Below are 18,342 nucleotides of genomic sequence, written 5' to 3' on the forward strand. Positions count from 1 at the left end.
GAGGAGTTGGCCAAAGTAAATTGGAAGGAGATGCTGGGAGGGATGACAGCAGAGCAGTAATGGCATGAGTTTCACAGAAAAATGAGGAAGGTACAGGACAGATGTATTCCAAAAATAAAGAAATACTCAAAAGGCAAAATAGTACAACCATGGCTGACAAGGTATGTCAAAGCTAATGTAAAAACAAAAGCGAGGGCATCCAACAAAGCAAAAATTAGCAGGAAGGTAGAAGATTGCAAAGCTTATAAGGACCTACAGGGAGCAACTAAAAGAATGATTTGGAAGGAAAAGATGAAATATGAAAGCAATCTAGCAAATAATATCAAAGCCGATAGTAAAAGCTTTTTCAAGTGTGTAAAAGAGAAATGAGAATGGATATAGGACCCAATTTACATCGGTGGTGCACAAGTGTAACAGGTCAAAAGCTTTAAGTTCCTCGGGGTCAATATCACAAATGACCTGACTTGGTCCACCAAGCAGAGTCCACTGCCAAGAAGGCCCACCAGTGCCTTTACTTCCTGAGAAAACTAAAAAAATTTGGCCTATCCCCTAAAACCCTCACTAATTTTTGTAGATGCACCGTAGAAAGCATTCTTCTAGGGTGCATCACAACCTGGTATGGAAGTTGTCTTGTTGAAGACTGAAAGAAGCTGCAGAAAATCGTGAACACGGCGCAGCACATCACACAAACCAATCTTCCATCCTTGGACTCACTTTATACCGCACACTGTCGGAGCAGTGCTGCCAGGATAATCAAGGACACGACCCACCCAGTCAACACACTTTTCGTCCCTCTTCCCTCCGGGAGAAGGCTCAGGAGCTTGAAGACTCGTACGGCCAGATTTGGGAACAGCTTCTTTCCAACTATGATAAGACTGCTGAACCGTTCCTGACCCGGATCTGGGCCGTACCTTCCAAATGTCCTGACCTGCCTCTCGGTTTTTTTGCACTACCTTACTTTCCATTTTTCTATTTCTATTTATGATTTATAATTTAAATTTTTAATATTTACTATTGATTTGTAATCCAGGGAGCGAGAAGCGCAGAATCAGATATCGCTGTGATGATTGTATGTTCTAGTATCAATTGTTTGGCGACAATAAATTTTAAAGTATAAAGTATTAGAAAATGAGGCAGGAGAAACAAAAGCAGGCGACAAGGAGATGGCAGATGAACCAAATGAGCATTTTGCATCAGCCTTCACTGTGGAAGACACTAGCAGTGTGCCAGGTGTTGAAGGTTGTGAGGGAAGATAAGTGAGTACAATTACTATTACAAGGGAGAAGGTGCTCAAAAAGCTAAAAGACCTAAGGGCACATAAGACCATAAGACGTAGGAGCAGAATTAGGCTATCTGGCCCATCAGGTCTGATCTACCATTCAATCATGGCTGATCCTTTTTTTTAATTCTTCTCAGCTCCAGTTCCCAGCCTTCTCACTGTAACCTTTGATGCCATGTCCAATCAAGAACCTATCAATCTTTGCCTTAAATACACCCAACGACTAGGCCTCCACAGCTGCATGTGGCAACAAATTCCACAAATTCACCACCCTCTGGCTGAAGAAATTTCTCTGCATCTCTGTTTTGAAAGGGCGTCCCCTACATAACTCACTTTGGACCAGATGAACTGTGTCCTGAAAGAGGCAGCAGTAGAGATTGTGGAGGCATTAGTAATAAACTTTCAAAAATCATTGGACTCTGGCATGGCGCCAGAGGACTGTAAAACTGGAAATGTCACCCTACTCTTTAAGAAAGGAGGAAGGCAGCAGAAAGGAAATTATAGCAACACACACAAAACACTGGATTTCAACCCAAAATATCAAACGTACTTTTTTCCATAGATGCTGCCTGGCGTGTTGAGTTTCTCCAGCATTTTATGTGTGTTGCTCGGATTTCCAGCATCTGCAGATTTTCTCTTGTTTGTGAAAGGAAGAGCCTGACCTCAGTGGTTGGGAAAATGTTAGAGTCAATTCTTAAGGATGAGGTTATGGAGTACTTGGTGACACAGGACAAGATACGACAAAGTCAGTATGGTTTCCTTAAGCGAAAATTCTCCCTGACGAACCTGTTGGAATTCTTTGAGAAAATTACAAGGAGGATCAATAAAACGGATGCAGTGGATGTTGTACATTTGGACTTTCAGAAGGCCTTTGACAAGGTGCCACACATGAGACTGCTTACCAAGTTAAGAGCCCGTGAAAGGACTTCAGGAAAGTTACAGGCATGATTAGAGCACTGGCTGATTGGTAGGAGGCAGAGAGTGGGAATAAAAGGATCCTTTTCTGGTTGGCTGTCAGTGACAGTGGGTAGGGGTCAGTGTTGGGACTGCTTCTTTTTATGCTGTATATCAATGATTTAGATGATGGAATCGATGGCTTTGTTGCCAAGGTTGCAGATGATACAAAGATTGGTGGAGGGACAGTATTTTGTAAACGGGGAGAAAATCCAAAAATCTGAGATGTAAAGGGACTTGGGAGCCCTTGTACAGAACACCCTAAAGGTGAACTTGCAAGTAGAGTCGGTGGTGAGGAAGGTAAATGCAATGTTAGCATTTATTTCAAGAGGACTAGAATACAAGAGCAGGGATGTGATGCTGAGGCTTTATAAGGCACCGGTGAGGCCTCACCTTGAGTATTGTGAATAGTTTTGGGCTTCTCATCGAAAAAAAAGAAGTGCTGGCATTGTTGAGGGTTCAGAAGAGGTTCACAAGGATGATTCCGGGAATGAAAGGATTATAATATAAAGAACATTTGATAGCTCTGGTATGTACTCACTGGAATTTAGAAGGATAAGCAGGGATCTCATTGAAACCTTTAGAATGTTGAAAGGTTGAGGAAGAGTAGATGTGGAAAAATGTTTACTATGGTGTAGGAGTCTAGTACAAGAGGGCACAGACTTGGGATAGAAAGGCGTCCATTTAAAGCAGAGATCTGGAAAAATTTCTTTAGCCAGAGGGTGGTGAATTTGTGGAAATTATTACCACAGGCAGTTGTGGAGGCCAGGTTGTTGGGTGTATTTAAGAGACAGCTTGATAGGTTGATGATTGGACACAGCATCAAATGTTACAAGCAGAAGGTCAGGGAGTGGGGCTGAGGAAGGGAGAGAAGGAGGAATATCAGTGCAGACTCAATGGGCCGAATGGCTGAATTCTGCTCCTGAAAACAGACTACAGAGAGTTAGGAAAGAAGCTGAGAAGCAGGACCTCAAAGGTAGTGATCTCAGGATTACTGCCTGTGCCACGTAACAGTGAGTATAGGAATAGAGTGAGGTGGAGGATAAATGCGTGGCTGAGGATTTGGAGCAGGGGGTAAGGACTGATTTCTGGATCATTGGGACCTCTTTTCGGGCAGACCTGTACAAAAATGACGGTTGCACTTGAGTCCGAGGGGGACCAATATCCTGGCAGGGAGTTTTGCTAAGGCTATTAGGGGGAGTTTAAACAAGAATTGCTGGGGGGTGGGCTCACAAATAGAGAAAGCTTGTAGGGATAGGCAGGTGATAGAGAAGGGATATGCTCAGACCGATGGTTTGAGATGTGTCTATTTTCATGCAAGAAGCACCATGAACAAAGCAGATGAGCTTAGACCATGGATCAGTACTTGGAGCTATGATGTTGTGGCCATTACAGAGACCTGGATGGCTCAGGAGCAGGAATACTTAGAGTGCCAGGCTTTAGATGTTTCAGAAAGGACAGGGAGGGAGGTAAAAAGGTGAGGGCGTGACACTGCTGATCAGAGATAGTATCACAGCTGCAGAAAAGGAGGAAGTCATGGAGGAAATGTTTACTGAGTCTCTAAGGATGGAGGGGGTCAATAACTCTGCTGGGTGTTTTCTATAGACCACCCAATAGTAACAAGGACATCGAGGAGCAGATAGGGAGACAGATTCTTGAACGGTGCAGTAATAACAGGGTTGTTATCAAGGACGAGGTTATGAAATACCTCGAGGTGCATGACAAGATAGGCCGAAGCCAGCATGGTTTCATGAAGGGAAGATCCTGCCTTACCAACTTATTGGAATTTTTTGAGGTAATCTCGAATAAGATTGACAAGGGAGAGGCTGTGGATGTTGTGTATTTGGATTTTCAAAAGGCCTTCGATAAGGTGCCGCATATGAGGCTGCTTAATGAGATGAGAGCCCATGGAATTATAGGAAAGATATTGAAATGGGTGGAGCATTGGCTGATAGGCAGAAAGCAAAGGGTGGGAATAAAGGGATCCTATTCTGATTGGTTGCCAGTTACTAGTGGTGTTCCGCAGGGGTCGGTGTTGGGGCCGCTTCTTTTTACGATGTATATCGACGATTTGGATTATGGATTAAATGGTTTTGTGGCCAAGTTTGCGGATGACAGCAAGATAGGTGGAGGAGCAGGAAATGTTGAAGAAACGGAAAGGTTGCAGAGAGACTTAGTCAGTTTAGGGGAGTGGGCAAAGAAATGGCAGATGAGATACAACGTTGACAAATGTACGGTTGTACATTTCGGAAGAAGAAATAATCGGGCAGGTTATTATTTAGATGGGGAGAATATTCAAAAATCGGAAGTGCAAAGGGACTTGGGGGTCCTCGTGCAGGATACCCTAAAGGTTAACCACCAAGTTGGATTGGTGGTAAGGAAAGTGAATGCTATGTTGGCATTCATTTCAAGAGGAATAGTGTATAAGAGTAAGGAGTTGTTGATGAGGCTCTATGGGGCATTAGTGAGACCTCATTTGGAATACTGTGTGCAGTTTTGGGCCCCCTATCTTAGAAAGGATATACTGATGTTGGAGAGAGTTCAGAGAAGATTTACGAGGATGATTCCTGGAATGCAGGGGCTAACATGAGGAGCGTCTGTCGGCTCTTGGATTGTATTCATTAGAGTACAGAAGAATGAGAGGGGATCTCATAGAAACGTTTCGAATGTTGAAAGGGTTGGACAGAGTAGATGTGGAAAGGTTGTTTCCCTTGGTGGGTGAGTCCAGGGCAAGAGGCCATAGTCTTAGAATTAGAGGGTACCCAGTTAAAACAGAGATGAGGAGAAATTTTTTTAGCCAGAGGGTCATGGATTTGTGGAATTCGTTGCCACATATGGCTGTGGAGGCCCGATCATTGAGGGTGTTTAAGGAGGAGATTGACAGGTATCTAATTAGTCAGGGTATCAAGGGATATGGGGAAAAAGCTGGAAATTGGAACTAGATGGGTGAATAGTTTAGCTCATGGGGGAGCTGCGGAGCAGACTCGATGGGCCGAATGGCCCACTTCTGCTCCTTTGTCTTGTGACCTTGGTCTTGTGATCTTGTCGTGATGGGGATTTTAATTTCTCCGATATTGATTGGCATCTCCATAGAGCAAGAGGTTTAGATGGGGTGGAGTTTGTTAGGTGTGTTCAGGAAGGTTTCCTGACACAGAGTATGGATAAGCCTACAAGAGGAGAGGTTGTATTTGACTTGGTATTGGGAAATGAACCTGCTCAGGTGTCAGGTCTCCCAGTGGGAGAACATTTTGGAGATAGTGATCACAATTCTATCTCCTTTACCATAGCATTGGAGAGGGATAGGAACAGACAAGTTAGGAAAGCGTTTAATTGGAGTAAGGAGAAATATGAAGCAATCAGACAGGAACTTGGAAGCATAAATTGGGAACAGATGTTCTCAGGGAAATATACAGCAGAAATATGGCAAATGTTCAGGGGATATTTGCGTGGCTTTCTGCAGAGGTACGTTCCAATGAGACGGATAGGGTGGTAGTGTACAGGAACTGCAGTGTACAAAGGCTGTTGTAAATCTAGTCAAGAAGAAAAGCTTATGGAAGGTTCAAAAAACACTAGGTAATGATAGAGATCTAGAAGATTATAAGGCTAGCAAGAAGGGTCTTAAGAATGAAATTAGGAGAGCAGAAGGGGCCATGAGAAGGCCTTGGCGGGCAGGATTAAGGAAAACCCCAAGACATTCTACAAGTATGTGAACAGCAAGAGGATAAGACATGAGACAATAGGACCAATCAAGTGTGACAGTGGAAAAGTGTGTATGGAACCGGAGGAGGTAGTGGAGGTATTCACTACGGAAAAGGACCTTGGCGATCGTCGGGATGATTTACAGCGGACTAAAAAGCTTGAGCATATAGACATTAAGAAAGAGGATGTGCTGGAGCTTTTGGAGAGCATCAAGTTGGATAAGTCACCAGGACCAGATGAGATGTACCCCAGACTAGTGTGGGAAGTGAGGGAGGAGATTGCTGAGCCTCTGGCAATGATCTTTGCATCATCAATGGGGACAGGAGAGGTTCCGGAGGATTGGAGGGTTGCAGATATCGTTCCCTTATTCAAGAAGCGGAGTAGATGTAGCCCAGGAATTTATAGACCAGTGAGTCTTACTTCAGTAGTTGGTAAGTTAACATAGAACATAGAATAGTACAGCACTTTCTCTTCGTGATTTTTATAAGTGACCTGGATGAGGAAGTGGAGGGATGGGTTAGTAAATTTGTTGGTGACACAAAGGTTGGAGGTATTGTGGATAGTGTGGAGGGCTGTCAGAGGTTACAGTGGGACATTAATAAGATGCAAAACTGGGCTAAGAAGTGGCAGATGGAGTTCAACCCAGATAAGTGTGAGGTGGTTCATTTTGGTACGTTAAATATGATGGCAGAATATAGTATTAATGGTAAGACTCTTGGCAGTGTGGAGGATCAGAGGGATCTTGGAGTCCTTGTTCATAGAACACTCAAAGCTGCTGCGCAGGTTGACTCTATGGTTAAGAAAGCATATGGTTCATTGGCCTTCATCAACTGTGGGATTGAGTTCAGGAGCCGAGAGGTAATGTTGCAGCTATATAGGACCCTGGTCAGACCCCACTTGGACTACTGTGCTCAGTTCTGGTCACCTCACTACAGGAAGGATGTGGAAACCATTGAAAGGGTGCAGAGGAGATGTAGGAGGATGTTGCCTGGATTGGGGAGCATGCCTTATGAGAATAGGTTGACTGAACTCAGCCTTTTCTCCTTGGAGCAACGGAGAATGAGAGGTGACCTGATAGAGATGTATAAGATGATGAGAGGCATCGATCGTGTGGATAGTCAAAGGCTTTTTCCCAGGGCTGAAATGGCTAGCACAAGAGGGCACAGTTTTAAGGTGCTTGGAAGCAGGTACAGAGGAGATGTCAGGGTAAGTTTTTTACGCAGAGAGTAGTGACTGCATGGAATGGGCTGCCAGTGACAGTGGTGGAGGCGGATATGATAGGGTCTTTTAAGAGACTCCTGGATCAGTACATGGAGCTTACAAAAATAGAGGGCTATGGGTAACCCGAGGTAATTTCTAAAGTAAGTACATGTTTGGCACAGCATTGTGGGCTGAAGGGCCTGTATTGTGCTGTAGGCTCTCTATGTTTCTATGTCTTCTGGTCTGATGGTTATGGACAGAGCATAGGTATGCCTTAGAACGGTTAGCCGGACAAACTGGGCAGGCAACTGAATACCCTGTCATGGGCACACAAGGCAAAGTCTCTTACGACGCAAGCAATGGCTTTTGTTTAAGATTATCTCACAGCCACTGCTCAGCTGTAAGATCAAGCTTTCAATAATTTCAGAAGACCAAAGGAGCAGAATTAGGCCATTTGGCCCATTGAATCTGCTCTGAATTCCATCATGACTGATTTATTATCCCTCTCAACCTCATTCTCCTGCCTTCTCCCCATAACTTCTGATGCCCTGACTAATAAAGAACATATCAACCTGCACTTTGTTTACCCAATGACTTGGTCTCCATGGCCATCTGTGGCAAGTGGCAATGAATTCCACAGTTTCACCACCCTCTTGCTAAACAAATTCCTCATCTCTGTTCTAAATGGTCATCCCTCTATTTTGAGACTGTGCCTTCTGGTCCTCGACTCTCCCACCATCTTCTAATTAGCTTCTCGGAAGTTCCTTGCCTGCCGGGGCTAGACCTGATAAAGGTGTGGCAGGGAGTGATGGGTACGTACCTTGGCATGTCATGTCCATTGATGCGCAGTTTTCTGAAGTGTTCCTCGTACTGTGGCAGCTCCACATAGTTGATGAGCCACTCTATGACCTCCTCTCCTGTCCAGTTGAACACTGAGGGGAAAGCAAAACAGAACCAGCTGAAATGTATTCAGGACAGGATCTACCAAAGGATCCATTTCCATAAGGTAATGGTGCTCTGAGTGGCCTGCACGGCAACCATCATCCACACTCAACCACAGTGCAGACCCAGGTTGTCCTGATGCAGGGTTTCAATCTGTAACAGTGATGGTTCCTTTCCTCCCACCACGGAGTCCCTACAATAGGCTGTTTCTTATTTACATGGCTGTCACAGAAAGGGAAATCCCACTCCAGATGCTGATAGTCGTGGATCACAGTCCAAGACCTCCAATACCATGGGTCAAATAATGGGGGAGGGTTACACCTCACTCCATCCAGCCTAGCTCGCCACAGGTCGACAAGCAAACTAAGAATAAATTCTGCAGATGCTGGAAATCTTGAACAACACACAAAATATTGGAGTAACTCAGCAGTTCAGGCATTCCATTACCTCATGGCTCTTGAACTCAGTTCATTTAGCTTGGAACAGTGACTGTCAATTGTAGGTGACTCTTGTACCCTCGCATTCTCAGCTGTGTAAGTTTCCTTCCAGCTGCTCACTGTCACTCTGACTTTCTTACTACTCAATTTACAGCATACTCAAACTCCACATTCTCTTAGCTTGATTCTCGCTTCTGTCCCATTCCCTTCCAGTCCAGAGCAAGGGTCTCAGCTCAAAAGATTGACTGTTTATTCCCCACCACATGCTGCCTGATCAGCTGAGTTCCTCCAGCATTTTGTTTGAGTTGCTCTGGATTTTTAAAATAACTTGTGTTCTTGACTTCAGAATGTTTTAAGAATGATGTTCACCCTACTGCAAGAAATCCACAAATGGGGATGCACAAGCACAAGATATGGCAGGAATATATAGCAAACACCTGGCTCCTAAACAGGTCACGAGAAGAACTGCCCAGAGTTGTAGACATTTACCTTCCGAACTTTTCCATGACTTCCACAAGTCCTCTACACTGATCAGCTTGTCTCCCCCATGGAAGGTGCTGTGCTTTGCTGCAGCGTCCTGGTAGTTCAGGTCTTCTCGCAAAAACTATGGGAAAGAAAAGCTGTGTCACTTGTACAAGTCAGCAATTTTGGTTTAACACCTCAATACAGCATGCGCATCAGGACAAAGGTCAAAGGTGCACACTCAATGATTTAGAAACAGCTTCTTGCCCTGTTGTCAGATTTCTGAATGGGCATTCGGGCTTAATATCACTGACATATGTCATAACATTTGTTGTTTTGTAGCAGTAAACTATAAATTACTGCATGATATATATGTATATAAAATAAAAGTGCTGCAAAAAGAGAGCAAGGATAGTGGCATTATGTTTAGGGTTGGCTCATTGCCTGTTCAGAAGTCTGATGGTGAAGGGGAAGGAAAAGCTGTTCCTGAATCACTGAATGTGTGTCTTCATGCTCCTCAACCTCCTCCTTGATGGTAGTAATGAAAAGAGGGCACGTTCTGGGTGATGGGGGTCCTTTTTGAGGCATCACCTTTTGAAGGTGGGGAGACTGGTCCCCATGATGGAGCTGGCAGAGTTTACAACTTCCTGCAGCTTCTTCCGATCCTGTGCAGACGCCCCTCCATACCAGAAGGCGATGCAACCAGCTAGAATGTCTCAGTGGTACATCTGTTAGGAGCTGAATCTCAAGGTTGTATAATGTACGCATACTTTGATAATAAATGTACTTTGAACTTTGATCTGTAGCAATTTGCTAGTATTTCGTGAAACACTGTCTCCTCAAACTCCTAATGAAATATAACCACTGACATGCCTTCTTTGTAATTGCATCAAGATGTTGGGCCCAAAACAGTTCTTTAGAGATGTTGACACCAAGGAACGAAGAACATAGCTTATGCTTCATGGAGCAGGAACCCATGAGGACTCTCTCATTATTCCTTTAATTTTTCACTATTTATTGTGAGGCCAGTACCTAAGGTAGAAATGACTAATTTTACAACTTTCTGTAGCTTCTTTTGGTGCTGTGCAGTAGTCCCCCACCCCCATAGCAGACAGTGATGCAGCCTGTCAGAATGCTCTCCACTGTATATCTGTGAAGTTTTCGAGTGTTTTCAGTGACAAAGCATATCTTTCCAAACTCCTAATGAAATACAGCTGTTGCCTTGTCTTCTTGATATGTTGGGACCAGGTTAGATCCTCAGAGAGCTTGACACCCAGGAACTTGAAACTGCTCACTCTCTCCACTTCTGATCCCTTTATGAGGATTGGTATGCGTTCCTTCATCTTACCCTTCCTGAGTCCACAATCAGCTCTTTCGTCTTACCAACATTGAGTGCAAGGTTGCTGCTGTGACACCAGTCAACTAGCTTGTATATCTGGCTCCTGCATGCCCTCTCATCTCCATCTGAGATTCCACCATCAATGGTTATATCATCAGCAAATTTATAAATGGTGTTTGAGCTATGCCTAGCTGCACAGTCATGGGTATAGAGGGAATACAGCAGTGGGCTAAGCACACACCCCTGCGGTGCGCCAGTTTTGGTTGTCAGTGAGGAGGAGACATCATCACCGATCCAGGCAGATCTTCCGGTTATCTCCTTAAAGACAGTCTAATATTGGCCTCTGAGATAGACATCACATGATCACTGGGTGCAGCAGGGATCTTCACAGCTGTAGTTATGTTCTTCCTTTCAAAGCAGACATAAGAGGCATTGAGCTCATCTGGTAGTGAAGCATCACTGCCATTCATGCTATTGGGTTTCGCTTTGTGGGAAGTAATGCCCTGCAAATCCTGCCAGAGTTGATGAGCACCCAATGTCGCCTCCAACCTCACACGGAATTGTTTCTTCATTCTTGAAATGGCCCTCGGCAAGTCGTAGCTGGTTTTCTGTACAGACCTGGATCACCAGGTTTAAGTGCCCTCAGCAGGTGACAAAGCTCCAGGTTCATCCACGGCTTTTGGTTTGGGAATGTACAGCAAGTTTTCATAGGCACACTCTCATCCACAGAGGTTTTAATGAAAGTCAGTAACAACTGTGCCATACTTATCCAGATTCGAAGGTGAATCTTTTAATATAGTCCAGTCCACCGATTCAAAGCAGTCCTGTAAGCGCTCCTGTGCCTCCCTTGTCCAAACCTTCTTGGTTCTCACTACTGATGCTACAGTCTTTAGTCTCTGCCGAAAGTCAGGGAAGAAGTACAGCCAGGTGATCTGACTCCCCGAAGTATGGGCGTGGAATAGCACGATAGGCATTGTTGATGGTGGTGTAATAGTGGTCCAGTGTGTTGTTTCCTCTGGTGCTACAAGTAATTTTTTGATAGTAATTATTTAGTGACTTTTTCAAGTAGGCCTAGTTAAAATCCCCCAAAATGATAGTGAAACCATCAGGACGTGCTGTTTTGTGCATGTTGATCACATTGTTCAGATCATGCAGAGCCTGTTTGACATTGGCCTGAGGTGGAATGTACCCTGCTACCAAAATGATCACTGAAATCTCCTGCGGTAGGTAAAATGGCTAACACTTACTGTAATTGCAAGATATTGCACATTCCAAAGACATACAGGTTAGCATTAGTAAGTTGTGGGCATGCTTTGTTGGTGCTGGAATCATAATGACACTTGCAGGCTGCCCCAACACATGCTCGGACTGTTGTCATCAGAAATGACATATTTCACTGAATGTTCTGGTATGGAGAATCTCACCTGGTCCCTCAGCACCAGCTCCATAGCCAAGAAAGCCCAGCAGCATCTCTACTTTCTGCAACGGCTGAGAAAAGTCCATCTCCCACTCCCCATCCTCACCACATTCTACAGAGGTTGTATTGAGAGCACCCTGAGCAGCTGCATCACTGCCTGGTTCGGAAATTGCACCATCTCGGATCGCAAGATAGTGAGGTCAGCTGAAGGGATCATCAGGGTCTCTCTTCCTGCCATTACAGAGATTTATACCACACACTGCATCTGCAAAGCTAACAACATTGTGAAGGACTCCACGCACCCCTCATACAAACTCCTCTCCCTCCCACCATCTGGCAAAAGGTACCGAAGCATTCAGGCTCTCATGACCAGACTATGTAACAGTTTCTTCCCCCAAGCCATTAGACTCAATTCCCAGAGCCTGGCTTGACACCAACCTACACACACACTCAACAGAACACCACTCCACTCCCTTTGTAATTTTTGCTAATTTCTTTCTCAATTCCTGCTAAAACATTATTTACATTTACAGTCACATCATTATATTGTAATTTGTCCTTTACTGTGTCTATTGTCTTAATTTATTTATTTATTCATTTATTTATTTATTATTGTACTGTCTTGCACTGTTTTGTGCACTTTATGTGTAGGTCTGAAGTCTAATGTAGTTTTGTGTTGTTTCACATAGTCTAGTGTAGGTTTGTGTTGTTTCATGTAGTCTAGTGTAGTTTTGTGTTGTTTCATGTAGCACCATGATCCTGGAGGAACATTTTTCATTTTTACTGTGTACTGTACCTGCAGTTATGGTTGAAATGACAATAAACTTGACTTGACTTGAGAATCAGATTTATTTGTCACCGTCATGTGACTTGAAATTTGTTAACTTAGCAGCAGCAGTACAATGCCATACATAATATAGAAGAAAAAAATAAGTAAATCAGTTACAGTTTATGTATATTGAATAGATTAAAAATCATGCAAAAAAAATACTATATATTAAAGAAGTGTAGTAGTGTCCAAGGATTCAATGTCCATTTAGGAATCGGATGGCAGAGAGGAAGAAGCTGTTCCTGAATCACTGAGTGTGTGCCTTCAGGCTTCTGTATCTCCTACCTGACGGTAAAAGTGAGAAAAGGGCATGTCCTGAGTGCTGGAGGTCCCTAATAATGGTTGCTGCCTTTCTGAGACACCACTCCTTGAAGATGTCCTGGTTACTTTGTAGGCTGGTACCCAAGTGCGCATGCGCCAGTCGTGCATGCAGCCTGGTACAGCCGTTCCGATCTATTCTTACTTTCTTCTTCTTACTTTTTAATTTACATTATTTTTTGTATTTTTTTTTCTCACGGTAACATGTCGAAGCTGCACCCTCTCCAACATGCTGGTAGACAGAGTTTTATTTGGGTTTTCTTTAGCGCTGGAAATGGTTACATCCCAACAAGCGGGACAGAAGCAAGGTCGCATTGTTAATTTCACGGACCAGCAAAGACCGGCCAGCTTAGCGAACAGAGCGGTGGACACCCCTGCTGAAATCCGGATGAAAACACACAGAGGGGGATCACAAAGCCGAGGAAAGAGGACCGGGTCGAGACAACAGAGACTCTTGAAGAAGAGGAGTTCGATGGGTAATACCGTTCCGGCTGACTGGAAGTGCACTGAGAGCGGTAAGCGTGAAGGAGTTGGGTGCTTACTGTTCTGGATAACAACGGATGGTACAATCCGGGGTATATTACGATCAAGGAACGTGTTTGCAGTCTGGATATTGAACTTTTTACTGTTGGACTTCGGCCACATTCCACCGTGATACAACACTTGGTGGCACGGGAGGTCGTTCCTGCCTGTGGCCATCGAACGTGCAGCTCCTCCCGTGGCGGGTCAGACACCCTGAGCCAATAGACTGGTCCTGGACTTATTTTCCATCTGGCATAGTTTGTGTTTTGGTGTTTGATTGTTGGGGTTTTTTGTATTGCTATATTACACTCTATTCTTGTTTGGTGCGGCTGTAACGAAACCAAATTTCCCTCAGGATTAATAAAGTATATCTATCTATCTATCTAAGATGGAGCTGACTATATTTACAACCCTCTGCAGCTTCTTTCGGTCCTGTGCAGTAGCCCCTCCATACCAGACAGTGATGCAGTCTGTCAGAATGCTCTCCACGGTACATCTATAGAAGTTTTTGAGTGTATTTGTTGACATGCCAAATCTCTACAAACTCCTAATGAAGTATAGAACATAGAATAGTACAGCACAGTACAGGCCCTTCGGCCCACAATGTTGTGCCGACCCTCAAACCCTGCCTCCCATATAAGCCCCCACCTTAAATTCCTCCATATACCTGTCTAGTAGTCTCTTAAACTTCACTAGTGTATCTGCCTCCACCACTGACTCAGGCAGTGCATTCCACGCACCAACCACTCTCTGAGTAAAAAACCTTCCTCTAATATCCCCCTTGAACTTCCCACCCCTTACCTTAAAGCCATGTCCTCTTGTATTGAGCAGTGGTGCCCTGGGGAAGAGGCACTGGCTATCCACTCTATCTATTCCTCTTATTATCTTGTACACTGTCTTCCCTTCTTTATAACTGCATCTGGCGTACATGTAACAAATAAAACTTACCTTTATTTTGGTGGCTCTCCCTGTAGTTCCAGTCTCCTAGTTGACCTCCCTCCTCCCCAGATTACTGATCACAGCCTTGGTGAGAGTGGTACATGCCATGTTACTAACCCTTCTGAAACCAGACGGTGCAATGTTAAAGTACAAGTCTTGATCCTCATTCGCCACACGGATAACTGTCACAATCCCCTAAAGCCTAAGTAGTGCATTAGAGAGATCAACGAACCTGGGGCTATTTTATTTATTTACTGTATTTATTTATTTATAACACAGCTCAGTAACAGGCCTTTTCTGGGCCAATTACTTCCGTGTGACCAATTAACCTACTAACTTTATCTGATAGAGGTCTATGAGATTACGAGAGATATAGATATAGTAGACAGGCATTGTCTTTTCCCTGGGTTGAAATGTCTAGTACCGGAGGGCATTCATTTAAGATGAGAGGGGGTATATGTGAGGGGCAAGTGTTCTTTACAGAGTGGTGGGTGCCTGGGATGGTGGTAGAAGCAAAAACATTGGGGACTCCTAATTGACGTTTTGATAGGTACACGAATGTGAGAAAAATAGGATATGGACATTGTGTAGGCAGAAGGGGTTAGTTTAGATGACCATTAGATCACTAATTTAATTGGATTGACACAGCATTGAGGGACAAAGGGCCTGCTTAACTAAATGGGAGAATAGATCAGCTCATGATAAAACGGCGGAGCAGACTCGATGGGCCGAATGGCCGACTTCTGCTCCTTTGTCTTATGGTCTTATGTTCATGTTCTATGTTAACTTGTCCCTTTGGAAAGTGGGAGGAGACCCACGCGGTCACAGGGAGGACGTACAAACTCCTTAGAGAGAGTGGTAGAATTGAACCCATTTGCTGGCACTGTAATAGTGTTCGTTAACCGCTTTGCTACCGTGCCGCACCATCAGTTCAGAGTGGTTTGACCTCAAGCTTGAACAGGAGTTAAAATTACTTTAGCTCCCTCTTCTCTTCTCCGCTCTCTTCTCACTGCTGCCATCAGGAAGAAGGAACAGGAGCCTCAGGACCCCCACCACCAGGTTCAAAAACAGTTATTACCCCTTAACCACCAGGCACTTAAGGCAGAGGAGATAACTTCACTTGTCGCATCACAAGTACTCTACTACCCATGTTGTTTATTGTTTACTTATGACTATTATTTTTCTTTTTTTTTGTACTTGCACAGTTTGTTTTCTTTTGCAGATCATTTGTCTGTCTTTGTCGTGTATGGTTTTTCATTGATTCTATTGTATTTCTTTTGATTGTGAATGCCCACAAGAAAATGAATCTCAGGGTTGTATATGGTGACATATATGTACTTTGATAATAAATTTACTTTGAACTTTGAACTCTGGGTAAGGCTGCAGTATGGGCTCCCAATCATTAATCATGAGATTAATACGGGAGAAAAACTCTGGTACAGCCCATGTATTGGAAACACAAACACAGTAAGTAATGCAAATCAACTACAAAGAAGCAGACAGAACTCTCTCCACGCAAACCACTCAGTGAAATCAAACGCATGAAATCAATGTTGACACCTAAGTTGCTTGGGCTATTTTTAAAAGACTTGTGTAAAAATGCAGATGGGTGAGTTAATTAATTTTTAGATGACATGAAGCTTGTTGGAGATATGGACAGTGTAGAGCCTGTCACAGGATACAGATCAGATAGATATGGTTGGGAGAAATGGCAGATGAATTTAAAGCTGGCAATTGTGAAGAGTTCAGACCATTGAACACAGGAGCAAAATTAGGCCCATTGGAGTCTTCCCCATCACTGCATCATCACTGATTTACTTTCCCTCTCAACCCCATTCTGCACTTACTAATCAAGAACCTTCCAAATTCCCCTTTAAATATATTCAATGACTTGGCCGCCACAGATTCATCACCCTCTGGCTAAAGAAATATCTCCTCATTTCCTTCAATTCTGAGGCTGTGCACTCTGGTCCTAAACTCCCCCACTATAGGAAACATCCACTCCACATCCATTCTATCCAGGCCTTTCAATATTCGAAAGGTTTCAATGAGATTCTCCTCATTCATCTAAACTTCGGCAACTACTTATCCAGAGCAATCAAATGCTCCTCATACATTAACCCTATCATTCCTGTATCATTCTCCTGAAGCTTCTCTGAACACTCTCTGATGCAAGCACATCTTTTCTTAGGTAAGAGGCCAAAGCCTTTCACAATACTCCAAGTGCAGTATGACGAATGCCTCATATAGCCCCAGCGCTTGGTACTTTGGAGGTCAAAAGCAAGGGGAAACTACACAGTGAATGGCAGGACCCTCAACAGCGTGATGTACAGAGGGATCTTGGGGTCCAAGTCCATAGCTTCCTGATACACCACACAACTAGTTAGAGTGGTTTTAAAAAAGCGTATGGCCTGCTTGTCTTCATTGGTCAGAGGATTGAGTATAAAAGAAAGTAATGCTACAGTAAAATAAAACTTTTGTTAGACCACACTTGGAGAACTATGTAAAATTCTGGTCAGCCTATTTCAAGGAGGATGTTGAATCTCAAGAGAAAGTGCAGAGGCTGTTCACCAGGATGTCACCTGCATTAGAGGAGATGAGCCATTAGCAGAGGATGTCAAACTTGAGTTGTTTTCCTCTGGAGTGACAGAGGCTGAGGGGAGAGCTGATTTTTTCCCACAGCTGAAATGGCTAGCACAAGAGGGCGCAGTACCTGCTTGCAAGTAGGTAAAAAGGAGATGTCAGAGGTAAGTTTTTCACGCAGAGAGTGGCGACTGCGTGGAATGGGCTGTCGGTGACGGTGGTGGAGGCGGAGTCTTTTAAGAGACTCTTGGATAGGTACACAGAGTTTAAAAAATAGAGGGCTATGGGTAACCCTAGGTAATTTCTAAAGTAAGTACATGTTTGGCACAGCATTGGGGGCCAAAGGGCCTGCATTGTGCTGTAGGTTTTCTATGTTTTTAAAAATTCATAAATGCAGGCATCAAAAAGGTAGACAGAATCTCTTTGCCAGGATAGAAAGGTAAAGTACTAGAGAAGATGCATTTAAGGTGGGAGAGGGGAGTTTAAAATAGATGTGCAGAATTTTTTTCTTTGAAGTAGAAAGCGATGAATCTCTGCAATGGGCTGCCAGGGGTAGCTCTGGAAGCAGATATGATAAGAAGTTTAAGAGGGTTTTAAATTGAATATGTAGGGAGTGGAGGGATATGAATGATAAGGACACAGAAGAGATTTAGTTTTATTTGGAACAGAGTCTGGGCCAAATGGCCTGTTCCTGGGCTGCAGTACTCTATGTTCCAGATGACGAATTCAGACAGTTGGGGAAATGACAGGATAAATTAGTGACTAGGTCACGACCAGAGGAGGAATGGAATTTTGCACGAGATCCAAGGAGGTCCTGGGAAAGAGGATTCCTTGCTAACAACAGCAGGGCGGAGGAGTGTGGAGCTTCCGAGTAACCACAGATGTCCATGGTACTGGACAAGGATATCAGTAGTTTGCTAGATTGCCAAATGAGCAATCCAAAACTGACCTCATTCTCCCCAGTAAATAAATGCTCACTACTCTAGGAGATACAGTAGTCTCAACTTCTGCCATGATAGTATATTCCAACAAGTCTTTATAAAGACTTCTCTTCTATTATCTGTTTAAACACAGCCTAAAGTCTACAAAAAGTAGAGAACACAGCCAAGTCCATCACAAAGTTCGACGTTCAAAGTAAATTTATTATCGAAGTACATACATGTCACCTCAGTTTTCTCCCATGGAGCATGGGGTGGCACGGTAACATGGTAGTTAGCATAAAGCTTTACATTACCAGCAAGCTGGGGTCAATTCCCGCTGACGTCTGTAAGGAGTTTGTATGTTCTTCCCATGACCTTGTGGGTTTCCTCTCACAGTCCAAAGATGTACAGTCTGATAGGTTAGGTTATTGGTCGTTGTAAATTGTCCCATGATTAGGCTAGAGTTAAATTGGGGTTTGCTGGGCAGCCTGGCTTGAAGGGC

At 43.9% G+C, this 18,342-nt stretch overlaps 1 protein-coding gene across 2 annotated transcripts in view; it reads right to left on the reverse strand.

Moving 5' to 3' along the window:
* Positions 1-18,342, reverse strand: part of stim1b (stromal interaction molecule 1b) — a 227,240-nt gene that overhangs the window by 94,255 nt on the left and 114,643 nt on the right. For both annotated transcript variants that reach the window (XM_063054788.1, XM_063054787.1), the window contains exons 3-4: positions 9,001-9,115; positions 7,953-8,064 (exon numbers count right to left, since the gene is read on the reverse strand). In XM_063054788.1, the coding sequence (XP_062910858.1) occupies positions 7,953-8,064; positions 9,001-9,115 (227 nt within the window). The remainder of the gene's footprint in view (positions 1-7,952; positions 8,065-9,000; positions 9,116-18,342) is intronic.

Source organism: Mobula hypostoma, chromosome 7 (genome assembly GCF_963921235.1).
Source record: "Mobula hypostoma chromosome 7, sMobHyp1.1, whole genome shotgun sequence".
Taxonomy (NCBI): Eukaryota; Metazoa; Chordata; class Chondrichthyes; order Myliobatiformes; family Myliobatidae; genus Mobula; species Mobula hypostoma.